General features: G+C 37.8%; 1 protein-coding gene across 2 annotated transcripts in view; it reads left to right on the forward strand.

Annotated features, from left to right (window-relative positions):
* Positions 1–13277, forward strand: part of dib (Cytochrome P450 302a1, mitochondrial) — a 151764-nt gene extending 138487 nt beyond the window's left edge. For both annotated transcript variants that reach the window (XM_081759923.1, XM_081759924.1), the window contains exon 9: positions 12968–13277. In XM_081759923.1, the coding sequence (XP_081616049.1) occupies positions 12968–13087 (120 nt within the window). In that variant the 3' untranslated portion in view covers positions 13088–13277. The remainder of the gene's footprint in view (positions 1–12967) is intronic.
* Positions 13278–13560: the final 283 nt, after the last annotated feature.

Raw genomic sequence — 13560 nt, forward strand, 5'->3', positions numbered from 1 at the left:
GAAGAACCTGGTCAAGCACTATTAATGGAACATGGGATTGTATGATTCAGAGACTTGGACATTACAAAAGTTAGAGAAGAAATGTTTAGAAAGCTTCCAAATGTGGTGTTGGAGGAAGATGGAAAAGATGAAATGGACAGAGGGGGTAACAAACGAAAATGTTTTTAAACTGGTAGGAGTGAAGAAGACTCTTTTAGCCAGCATTCTGCATTCTTTGTAGGAAGGCCAATTGGATTGGAAAAGTTGTCTTCTTCATACCGTCATAGAAGGAAACATGGAAGGAAAGAGAGGAGTGGGACAAAAAAGAACACGACTGATCGTTGATTTTAAAAAATGTAAGAAAATATTGTGAGTTAAAAGAGAAAAAACTGAAGATATATATAATTTAATATAACCTCATTAGTTTCAGGACCTGCCAATAAGGAGAATACTTAATAATAACAGTATATATTGTTAGATATAAACAATTAGAGTTTTTAATTAAGCACGACTTTAGCTTATACAGTAGTGTAAAGCAAGTCGAAGGAAGGAAGACAAATAAAGCATAATTTTAAAATATAAAAAGCATCTATACTTGTTACTTAAAATAATGTCTGTGTCGTCAGATTTTCACATAGAAAGGGGCGACTTAAAACCACGAAATTTGGCACACAGATACATGTTCACCAGATTTAGTTCTTTACGAAGCCCCTTTTCCTCGACTTTTACCTCGGAGGAGTCAAATTTGATAGGATGAAAATGTATTGGTAAACGATCGAGTCCGTTTGTCGAAGTTTTTAAGAACACCTTGCGTTTATGCAATTCCCAGCACGTCATGGTTGCGCGGGCTACATAACAGCATAGGATAAATATCAAAGAAATAACATTTTTCCCTCTTTTAATCGACGAGCGTTTTAACAAAACTCAACAAACGCCATTTTTTTAAAAAAAAATGCGTTTTTTAAACCGATTCCGGTACTTTAATATGAGCCTCACGCAATGGCTAACAGAAAATATGACGAAAGTGAATATTTGCCATTGTAAAATGCGCCTGAAAATATTAAATTTTTACAAAACTCGACATTGCATTTTTCAAGGTTCTACAAAACTCTATTAATCCATCTTTTATACAGCATAATTGAAACTAAGAACATAATTTTTTAAAGTGTAATTTGATAGCCTATGATGCAATGAAAGAAGGTGCAGAAAATCTTACTCTGAGATTATTTTCTGATTCTTGTGACTCCCCAAATAAAAACTCCACACTGATGGCAATGCTTATGATTTACATTGAAAGCTCAAAAGTATCTAAAGAATTCAGCATTATTTCCCAATACATAGGCATAGCTTTATGCCACCTGGCCTTATTGAAAAAGAACTAAGAAAACATGATTCAATCACTCTGTCCTCAGAATATTAAATGACATTTTTGGGAAAGTTTGGGGAGGTTAAAGTTTGGGGTAAAGACTGGTATAGTTACGACATGAAATCAAACTGCAAACGTTTAATGAAAACCAAATTGCCTTTTAAGATAGTTGAGGCAACAATACTGCATTATGTAGGAAGATCTGAGACCAGGGCAGAATGCCTTTTTTCAAAATACTTACTTTGCTTAACCGATAGACGTTGAGGTGTTTAAACCTGAAAAGAAAATTGTTTCAATAATATTTGAAGCACCTCAACTTCCGTCAGTGAATCATGTAAACAAGCTAATGACATGAGGAAGTAGATTTCTTATTTTAACAATGATTCAGAGGAAAGCAGAGTTCTATTCAAAAGTCATACAAGAGAATGCTAGTGATACTGAAGACAAAATTCTGTATTATATGAAGAACTTTTACATTAAAGAGGACTGTGTTCCTGTATTGTTTTCACACAACATTAAAAAATCTGAACATTGTATTATGTACGATTTGTTTAGTTGTCATTTCAATGTGCGACTATGAGTTTCGTAATAGGATTAAAATGTGAGAAACAGATTTCTTTACTGTGGAAACTTCTCTTCATGTGTTAACTTACTAATACATTGTTAACTTCTTATTCTGATATTATCTACAAAATGTAATATATTTAAGAGCCCATTAAATGGAAATGCTTAGAATGTATATTTATAACACCTATCTTAATAAAATAAAGAAGAAACATGCATGAAAAAATGCATATGTTGAGTTTTGTAAAAAACTTGTAATTTGTAACATTTTTCCTCAATAAAGGCTATTAGTAGTGGACTTCAATTATTCCTTCATCAATCTTTATATACATGGATGACCAGTGTTAATTTTTTTTAAATCTTCTGATTCAACGATATTGAGTACAACTTAAAGAAAAAAGCTCTCCTGTAAAATTTTGTAAATAGCGTTTGTTGAGTTTTGTTAAAACGGTCCTCAATTAAGTTTACAACAATGGGTGCTTACTCTTTTTGCCCAGGTCCTGAATTAAAATCAGACAACGACCGGTGGTTACAGGTAGTAAAAAATCTTGAAAATCGCTTCCTATTTAATCGTTAGTCTAATTATTGTAACCAAAAATTAAATTTATTATTTTAATATTTTTTTTTTCAAAAATAATGAAAACTAGATCGTAGCCGGTGATGGCTAGACATTTCAACTATGGATATTTTAAAAAGTAAAAATTTGTCTTCTTACTTCCCTATAGTGAAGATTCTAACGTAAGCCTTTTAACAGTACATGCTTATCTCTTAGGAAGTATCATCCCCTTCAGTGGAGAAAAGATTTTCTACAAGCAACCGCATTTTGAATTCTAAAAGGTTGTGTCTGACAAAAAAATCGGGAACCCAGGAACTCGATTAATTGGAAGCTTTAGGGTTAGGGTAGAACAAGACTCATAAAATGCTTCGTGTGGAGTGTTGTACTGTATGGGGCGGAAACGTGGACATTGCGTAAAAAGTTATGAAAAACGACTGGAGACCTTCGAAATGTGGGTGTGGAGAAGAATGAAAAGAGTTAGTTGGGTCGAGCAGAAAACGAACGAGAGGGTGTTAGAAATGGTGCGGGAGAAAAGAACATTTTTAGATATTGTTAAGAAGAGAAAGAGAAACTGGTTGGGACATTGCCTAAGAAGAAATTGTATGAGGGACGTCCTAGAGGGTATGGCGGCGGGAAAGAGAGGGAGGGGACGAAGGAGACTACAATTAATGGATGATATAAAAACAGAAAGATCATACGTGAAGACGAAGAGGTGCGAAGGACCGTGGAGCATGGAAGCTTCTCAGCTGCTGCAAGTGACCTGCCAGTAAGGGCAGAAATGAAATGAAAAGAAATCTTTAGCTTTACGTCCCATGGTTATGCTGGTTAGGCTAAAGGAGACGGTGATGATGAGAAATGAATGAAATGGTGGAATGAAGAGTGGGAGGAAATGGGGGAACCCCGAGCACGGTGTTTGTCCACCACAAAGTCCACACGGCGCGAGCTGGAATCGAACCAGGGACCCCAAGCACCGGAGGTGAACGCTCTATCACTGAGCCCCCGTGCAGTAAGGGCAGAATACCTATGATGATGATGATTAGGGTTACCTAAAGCTTGTAATTAATCAACTTCTTCAGGATAATGCAGATAAAGAGATTGAGAATGGCATAGATTCAATACTTCTAAAATGCCATTGATGCTGTACTGCTTTTCTTGTTTAGACTTCATAAAATGTAAGTTGTTTTATGACGTAATACGATTGCATGTTATTGCATGTCTTACTTTTCAACAGCAAGTAGAAAATATAGTGAAGATACCAGAAGTTGTATCAAGTTCATGGTCAATCCGCTTTTCTGGCACATATAGCCACACATCCAAACCGGACTTCTGTCTGTCTCTTTGGCAAAAGGGGGGGAAGGAGAGAAGGTGAGTGGGTATTGCAGAAAGTGCAAGTAGTTCTGGCAAGTTTCAAGAAATTGCATGACTAATTAAAAGCTTTTTCCCTTTCACATATTGCGAAAGTTTAGAAGAAAACCACTTACCTGTGAAAATCCTTTTAAAGCGTAATGATCCACGTAACATTTTCAAAATTAATATATTCACTATATAAATAAATTATTTATTATTATTATTATTATTATTATTATTATTATTATTATTATTATTATTATTATTATTAAGTATGAGACCCGGGTTCAATTCCCGGTGGGAGCTCATGTGGTTCGGATTCCACGTTAATCAGTAGGTTCACGTCTCATATGGCCTCGCTGCTGAAAGGGACACTAAACTCAAAATCCCAATCCCAATTATTAAGTATTTTGCCTCCTTACATGTTCGGGACTAATAGAAGATGCTTTTCCCTTAGATTAGGGCCTGAAAATGTTTCTTACACATTTCTCGATTTTCAGCTTCCTATTTTATTTTCCAATATTTTGTTCTACTTTCCAAATCATCGATCATTTGTGTTCATCTTCTTCCTATTCCTCGCTTTCCTTCCATCTTTCCTTCTATGGCGGTATGAAGAAGACAATTTCTTCGCAAGATGTGTCCAGTCCAATTGGTCGTTCTACGAAGGATGATGGCTAGAAGCGTCCTCTTCTCTCCTATCCGTTTTAAAACATTTTCGTTTGTTACTCTCTCTCTTTCCGTTTTATCTTCATCTTCCTCCAACACCACATTTGGAAGCTCTTTAAACATTTCTTCTCTAACTTCCGTAACGTCCAAGTCTCTAACCATACGATCCAATACTCAACATATAGCACTTGACCACATACTGAATCTCTCTCTCTCTCTCGGTTGTAGCAATTCTTGACCTAATCTATTTCTGCAGTAAACGTCTCTCGTCAAAATACTTCCCAGATACCTGCAATTATTGACCTCTTGAAGTCAATTTGTTCTACAGTGACCCATAAAGGCGAGTTTCCACGGGATATTCGCATGACTTTCGATTTTTCGATGTCAATTTCCATTCCATATAATTTCCCAGTGTAAACTATTTTGCCAATTATCTGTCGTAGTCCTTTTTCTGTTCTAGCTATAATGACCGTATCATCCGCATATCTTATCTTGTTCATAATCTGCCCTCCAATTTTGAAATCTCCAATTCCTTCATTAAACATTTACTGTAAATCTTGAATAATTTGGGTGACATACTACATCCTTGCACGACTATATACTGTATTCTCATAGTACTTAACGAGAGAAATATGATGGTATCACTACCGGTTTGAATATCATATCCTTCAACGAACTCGGTTTCGAACTCAATAGGCTTACACTTACTCGGGCTCTCAATCTGCACTGGGGCTCGCGCTCATTATCCTCGTTTCACTTACGCTTACTCGGGCTCTCAATCTGCACTGGGGCTCGCGCTCATTATCCTCGTTTCACTTACGCCTACTCGGGCTCTCAATCTGCACTGGGGCTCGCGCTCATTATCCTCGTTTCACTTACGCTTACTCGGGCTCTCAATCTGCACTGGGGCTCGCGCTCATTATCCTCGTTTTACTTACGCCTACTCGGGCTCTCAATCTGCACTGGGGCTCGCGCTCATTATCCTCGTTTCACTTACGCTTACTCGGGCTCTCAATCTGCACTGGGGCTCGCGCTCATTATCCTCGTTTCACTTACGCCTACTCGGGCTTGGACTCATTATTTTCACTGGAGCTTACGCTTACTAACCTCAATAGGCTTACACTTACTCGGGCTCTCAATCTGCACTGGGGCTCGCGCTCATTATCCTCGTTTCACTTACGCTTACTCGGGCTTGGACTCATTATTTTCACTGGAGCTTACGCTTACTAACCTCAATAGGCTTACACTTACTCGGGCTCTCGATCTGCACTGGGGCTCGCGCTCATTATCCTCGTTTCGCTTACGCTTACTCGGGCTTGGACTCATTATTTTCACTGGACCTTACGCTTACTAACCTCAATAGGCTTACACTTACTCGGGCTCTCAATTTGCACTGGGGCTCGCACTCATTATCCTCGTTTCACTTACGCTTACTCGGGCTTGGACTCATTATTTTCACTGGAGCTTACGCTTACTAACCTCAATAGGCTTACACTTACTCGAGCTCTCAATTTGCACTGGGGCTCGCGCTCATTATCCTCGTTTCACTTACGCTTACTCGGGCTTGGACTCATTATTTTCACTGGAGTTTACGCTTACTAACCTCAATAGGCTTACACTTACTCGGGCTCTCAATCTGCACTGGGGCTCGCGCTCATTATCCTCGTTTCGCTTACGCTTACTCGGGCTTGAACTCATTATTCTCATTGGAGTTCGCGCTCACTAACGTTGTTGAGCTTACGTTTACTTGGGCTCAGACTCATTATCCTCACTGGAGCTTGCGCTCACTAACTTCATTGGGCTCAAACTTATTCAGGCTGTCTATCCGCACGGGGCTCGTGCTTACTAACGTCGTTGGGTTCACGTTGACTCGGGTTCGGGCTCATTATCCTCATTGGGGCTCGAGCTCACTACACTCGTTGAACTCACGCTTACTTAGGCCCGGGCTCACTAACTTCAATGGGACTCATATTTACTCAAGCTCGGATTTGCTACGCATAATAGGGCTCGAGCTTATTAATTTCATTGGAGCTTGGGCTTATACAGGCTTGCTCTCACTTCTTTCTTCAGGAGCGCTACCCACAATAGAGCTCGAACTCGTGCTCAGTTACCAAGCCCGAGCGCGAGTTCCGTACTCACTATCAGGTGGCTAGCGAGTTTTGACAGTTTTGTTTTATATAACAGAGAACTGATTTAACTGTCCAATTAATTCGAAAGTTACTGGTAAAATAAAATATAGGGATAAGAAAATACTTTTTCTTGTCAGTGCACTAGAAATATTACTGAAAAATAAGTTAATATAACACTGCGTACCAAATTGTGCACCCTCTAACAAAAACTTATTGGCTAAGCCCCTACCAATTATTTCCTAAAAGTTTGTCCTTGCATTTTTATTTACACCGTATATACGTACTGTTGCGTGATTCGCAAGAATAAAGTATCTTCCAGACGATGTATAGCTCATAAAGTTAATGTGCGAGATAGTATTGTCGTTCATATAATACTTTCATGCTTCCATAACATTAAAATTCTGTTCGTATCAGAGTAGTAAAATACCTCTGCAGAAGGCTTCCCATTTTGGCAAACAAGGAAGGGAACCTTTTCTTTTAAAATTCCACTGTAGATTCATTCGCGGTCCTACCTAAACAAGGTTTGACTTGAAAACGTGTTTTCATCATTTTGTGGCTGATAATAAATAATTTGGGTTCAACAAGATGGTGGAAAAAGAAAATCTTTCTTGGTTTTATGATTGCAAAAGTAGACATTTCAATGTTGCTAGGTAAATTATCGTTTTGTAAACATTGATGCTTAGAAACAATCAGAATTTAAATAATGGATAGATAAGGGACATATTATATTAGGATGGTTGCGTAAGCTAGGAGATTGGTTGTTAGTGTGAGAATATATTTTTCTCTTATGTTTCGTTTGGAATCGGAATGTTCATTGACCTGACAATTGTCCTTGATAGGTGTCGTTCCACCTTTTGGACATTTTGTTGCCCTTCCTTTCCGTAATCCATTAGAGAAACCGACAGACAGTGTTTCTTGGATGGTTTTGTCGCCATTTTAACCACATTCAGCAAGCATTAACATGGAAAATAATATGGTCCATGGAAATGAGAGGAAAAGAAAAAGAAAAGAAAGGAAGAAGAAATACGGGTTGACCACCAATAGAGAAGATAAATGTCATTAGGAAAGAAAGAAAAATAACTATGGAAGAAAATGAATGGAGAAAAGAACGTCATTAGTAATAATAATAATAATATAGGAATAATAAAGAACTGCCAAACTTACAGAACTATGAAAAACGACAGGTTTCAAGCGTATTTTTACGGAGAATACTCAATAGCCATACTGGCGTTGAATTCAGACATTTCTCAGCGAGTATATATATTACACTAATACAGGGTGTTCGGAAATACTTCGGAAAAAGAACTTTGGGAAATAAATCCTTACATAAAAACATAATATCGAAAAACATGTATACAAACATGGTTGCATAAATGCTTCATTTTGGAGGTATCATCATCATAGGTATTCTGCCATTATTGGTAGGTCATTTGCTGCAACTGAGAAGCTTCAATGCTCCATGGTCTTCCGTTAAGCTCTTCATCTCCACGTACGATTTTTCTGTTTTGATATGGTCCATTAATTGTAGTCTCCTTCGCCCCTCCTTCTTTCCTGCCACCATACCCTCTAGCATGTCCCTCGTTATACATTTCCTTCTTATCCAATGTCCCAATCAGTTTCTCTTCTTATTCTTAATATCTAAAATGTTTTTTCTTCCCTACCATTTCTAACACTCTCTCATTCGTTTTCCGCTCGACCCAACTAATTCTCTCTATTCTTTTCCATACCAACATTTCGAAAGGTTCCAGTAGTTTTCCACCATTTTTGCGAAATATCCATGTTTCTGACCCATACAGCAAATACTCCACACGAAGCACTTTATAAGTCTTTTTCTGAACCCTTTGTTCAATGTCCCTCAAAATAGTGTTTTCTTGCTCCTAAAGGCTTCTTTTGGCATTCCTATCCTTGCTTTTATTTCACGTTAACACTTCATATCATTACTAATAATGCTACCCAGGTATCGAAAACTAGTCACTGTTCTATTTTCTCCCTTCCTACTTGTATATTTGACACCGACCCCTTCATTCCAATCACCATGTATTGTCCGTCGAAAATTGATCGGAACGATAGAATGGAGGCTATAACTCGAGAACGAAATGTCGAATGAAAATCGAATAAAAGAACAAATCTAGATTCAATTAATATATTAGTGGAGATGAACAGAGGCGGTGGCAGGGTTAGCCTGAAAGAGTAGAAGGAAATACATTAGGTGAAGGCCAGGAACTGAAAACTAGCACATACTCCATATCTAAAGGCACATTAATGGAAACTAGGCACAAAAAACTAGTATTTTCTTTTACCCGACATTTTTTCTCGAATTATTGCCCTTCTTTTGTTTCTGTGCGCCCACGTTGGTCAGTGATTTTTCAGATTTTCGTGTAAGGTATGCTTCCCAACGTTTCTTGGCATTACTTCCGATCATCTTGTATAAACAACCATGTAGAATATCCCTTTCTGCTGATTTAGTGGTTAACACGTGCGCTTTCAGTACATGTGGCATTGGGTTCGACTCTCGGTTAGAGAGCATTAAGCATATTAAGGTGGTACCAATTCTACTTTCAACTGCAGGAAAATGTCTCATATAGCTTCTATACTTAACAAAGAGACGATACTTTGAAAAAATAATAATGTAGATATAATTAATTGCTAATTTGTGGGGGAAATGAAATCTCGTGAAGTTGGTGGCTCACCAATCACCAGTTCACTAAACCTCGCTTTACCCAATCTTCTTATCACGCTCGTACTTACAATCACAATTACCTTAAAGAGTATTTTACTTGTAATTACGTGTTTCGGGATTGTTCACGCCTCTTTTCAGCACAGAGGTTATGAGACATAAACATAAAGTTTGACATAGGATTCAATCCGCTTATGTCTTTACAGAGAATCAGACTAAATTATACGACCATAACAAACTATGGTTACCGGAACTCCATAAGTGTGAATAAGTTAAGTGGAAATGTAACTCTCAATTGGCTATTTATAACGCTATAAATTCAATATATACTTGGAGTTTAAAATAAATAACATACCTCTACCGTTAATGTGTTTTCTATCACTTGCTTGTAAATATTTTTTAACACAGCAGAGTTTTGCTGTTATATATATATACAGTGGTGGATCCAAGGGGAAGGCTATAGGGGCTATAGCCCCCCCCTTGACGCTCAGGTATACACTGGATAAAATGAGCTTCAATCCTGCTTTACACTGGATAAAACGGCAAAATATGGTTTAGCCCCTCCCTTGATCATATCCTGGATCCGCCCCTGTATATATATATATATATATATATATATATATATATATATTTATGATATATGCATGAACAGGGAAATTTTACGGACCGCCACTATTGCCAACTCTGTTTCTATTAAACTCAAAATCCATTAAATTCCTGTATTATCAATGAACTAAAATAAATGAACACAACTTTACTGTTGTCAACAAAGGATGTTTAGAAAGTTGCAAAATCCATATACGAGGGGGAGTCAAATGAAAACCATAATTATTTTTTTTAAATATTATTTATTGGTCACACAGGGTACAGAAGTAAATCACTTTTCAACATATTCCCCTCCTCGTTCAATGCAAGTCCGCCAGCGCTTCGGAAGAGCCTGAATACCTGCAGAAAAAAAAAAGTCTTTTGGGCGACGGCGCAACCACTCGTGCATCGTGTTGCGTACCTCTTCATCGGAGTTGAACTTCCTGCCGCCCATTGCTTCTTCACTCCTTGCTCGCTCGTTTTGTTTCAGGCTGATGGTAATGGACCCATGTTTCGTCACCAGTGACGATTCGTGACAGGAAGGCATTACCGTCACGTTCAGCACGCCACAAAAGGTCTTCGCACGCATCAACACGTCGCTGTTTCAGTTCAGGCGTCAGTTGTCGGGGCACCCATCTTGCAGACACCTTATGAAACTGGAGAACATCATTCACAATATGATGTGCCGATCCATGACTCATGTGTACACATGCTATTGTCCATTTCGTCTATTGTCACACGGCGGTTTTCCAAAACGATGGCTTCAACGGCTGCAATGGTCTCTGGAGTCACACTACGCGCCGAGCCTGGCCGAGGCGTGGAGCATCGGCCACAGACGTAACACCATTTGCAAATTTCCGGCACCATTCATAGATTTGTGGCTGTGACAAACACGCATCTCCATACTAAACCTTCATTCGCCTAAAAATGTCAATCGGTTTCACACCTTCACTTCGCAAAAACCGAATCACAGAACGCTGCTCCTCGCTGGTGCATGTGGCTAGTGGGGTTGCCATTTTGGAACTGTTGTTGCGCCGGTGTTTGTGCATCTGCCGGCTGCTGCCACCTAGGAGACATCCGGCATAGTATCGTAAACAGGCATGCCAACTTACAGCTCACTGGCGCCATATGCGGATTTTTATTTCTACTTTTATGGTTTTCAGTTGACTTACCCTCGTATATATTTAAAAAAAAATCTAATTTTATGTAATTTAATCTTTAGAAAAGTTAAATCATTTTGTCGCTGTTGATAGTTTCAAACTGGAAAAAATCACAATTGAATTAATGAATTTTGCAAAAAGGAACAATTTTTGACACGTTCCACAACGGCTCGTGTCCTACGACACTTGTCAGGGTGCGCTCCGCTATGGATGGCCCTCATATGGCATGATTTCAGTATTAGCTCTACCGTAACAGATTATGTATTATTGAGCTTGTCATTGTTGACCACACACGACATAAAATTGTTGATCCATAAAAAAGTTGCTTTTGTCAGTTTTTCACATAGCATGTCATTTTATTCAGCTGATTGACATCTATTGAATAATATACAGTGATGATTTCAGAAGATTTCTCCCGGGAACTTTCAATATACAGAGGGTTCAAGAAGGGTGAGTGGGAATTCGTAGCTCCGGAAGGAAAATCCATCCTTGACCACTCGCTGAAATCATCAGTATTGTTCTCTATGTGTCTTTACACATTTTTTCTACTGTATGCCAATACTATTGTTGAATTTTATGCTTGTGACTGTGACGACTTGCTTTCTATGTATTTCCCTAGTTCGACCCAGTGACGACGCTAGAACGGGCAAGGGGGTGATTGCCCCTAGAGATATTGTATTATAGTGTTACTCAAGTGATATACAGCTATTGTTTTCGGTGTACAAGAAATAGCTGTTCCCCAAATATCTTTGCCCCTCCGCTTTCCCCCCAAAGAAATTAAAGAAAGCTTGTGCCATCATTAGTCGATCCCTCCGGTGAGCGAACTCAGACTTAAATGCACACACAAGCAGGGGCGGATCCAGGACCACTTCCTGGGGGGGGGGCGGTGGGTTGTCATACTGCTACTTTTAAGGGCTCCAAACTTTGGGATGGGTTTTATTTATATATAAAAAATAAGAAAGTTTCCTCTTCTGGGGGGGAGATCGCCCTCCTGGATCCGCCCCTGCACACAAGTAGTGGTGTGGTTGTACTTCAAGCAGTAGTTCCAGTCTTATATAACCTTGACATTGAAAAGGGGCGTTATTATTAATAAATACATGGCCAATTTGGTTTTATGCTTCTTCTATGAATTTTCTGCGATGTTAGTACGAAAAAGAAAAGAAACAAAAAACTGCTTTCGTTGTGATAAATATGGGTCATATTTCAGATTATAAAATGCCCTGTATTTACAAACAATAAAGTATATTACCCTATTTTCTTCTTGATAACTATAACTATACTGTTCATCATTAAAATAGCTAACAAGGTTTAAAAAAAGATAGAAAGAAAAAACACACAACTTGGTCTGCTAACACTAGTTTTCTTATGTTAAAAACATCAAGATAAATTAAAGCCAGACTTATTTATTGGTTCTTTATTGATAATAACAAGTTTAAGAATCACTTATTGCACACACAGTTCCATTAAATTACACGCTGTGTTAATTTCAACACACGTTACTTGCTCATTATGCTTATTAGCGCATATTTCAACACATTGATTCTTTGTACCTAATCCATTATTCTACTGTACAATACATATATTATAGTTAATCAACTATGATATTATCAGCAGCAAAGCTGCCAATAGCAAAGGTAATTATAACAGAGATTTATCTAATTATAACTGGGAACTTCATACGTTACATGTGTATTCAAATAACGAATCCATCTGGTTACTGTAATAAGCTATGAGTAGAAACCCGTCGTAAGTCCGACTGGACATGTGTACCTGTCCTCTCTTTTTGTTGGACATGGATAAATTAACATTGAATCATTAAATTACGAGTAAATACATTGATTGTATGCAAAACTGAGTTTATTTATTTATTTATTTTTAGATTATCTTGTAAGATAATGATAGATCAATACACTGCGATATTTTCTTTTTTTTTTACAGCTAATAAGAGAATTTGAAGTTGGTTGGGTCGGAGGTAATTTGGATTGTAAAACAGTTCTCATAAACAAACCGGACCAGCCACTCAAATTCACATTCAAGAGGAGAAACAGCGCCCTCTGATGGAAAAGCAGAGGAACACAGAAATGAAAGACAAACTTTTTTTCTACTTGAAAAATAAATACATAAATAAATAAAAATGTGTGTACGAAGAGCATTAATTGAATGTATTTACATAAGTTTTGGCCAAATCAGTTTATAAATATGTCAAGAGTGAATAAGTATTTGGTAATAAAGAATTTTGTAATTTGAATATTTTTTTATGTGTCCAAAAGTTATTGTCCTTCTTCCATTCTTGTTTAAAGATGTCAATGAATGTAGCGTTTCATGACGTTCTTCATGCAAATTACTATTTGGCAAGTGATATATACTAACCAGCTAACTAATTCTATAGTTTATGCAACTTGAAGGTTTATCGCTACAGAAACTAAAATCTGTCATTCGTAGTCTCTATCTCGCGCCAAGCATATCCAATTAAGATTGCCAGTATCCAGTTCCTTGATGTAGAGATGCGTTAAAGTCTACCTGTACCGTCG

Source organism: Thermobia domestica, chromosome 5 (assembly GCF_964235325.1).
Source record: "Thermobia domestica chromosome 5, izTheDome1.hap1.1, whole genome shotgun sequence".
NCBI classification, from domain to species: domain Eukaryota; kingdom Metazoa; phylum Arthropoda; class Insecta; order Zygentoma; family Lepismatidae; genus Thermobia; species Thermobia domestica.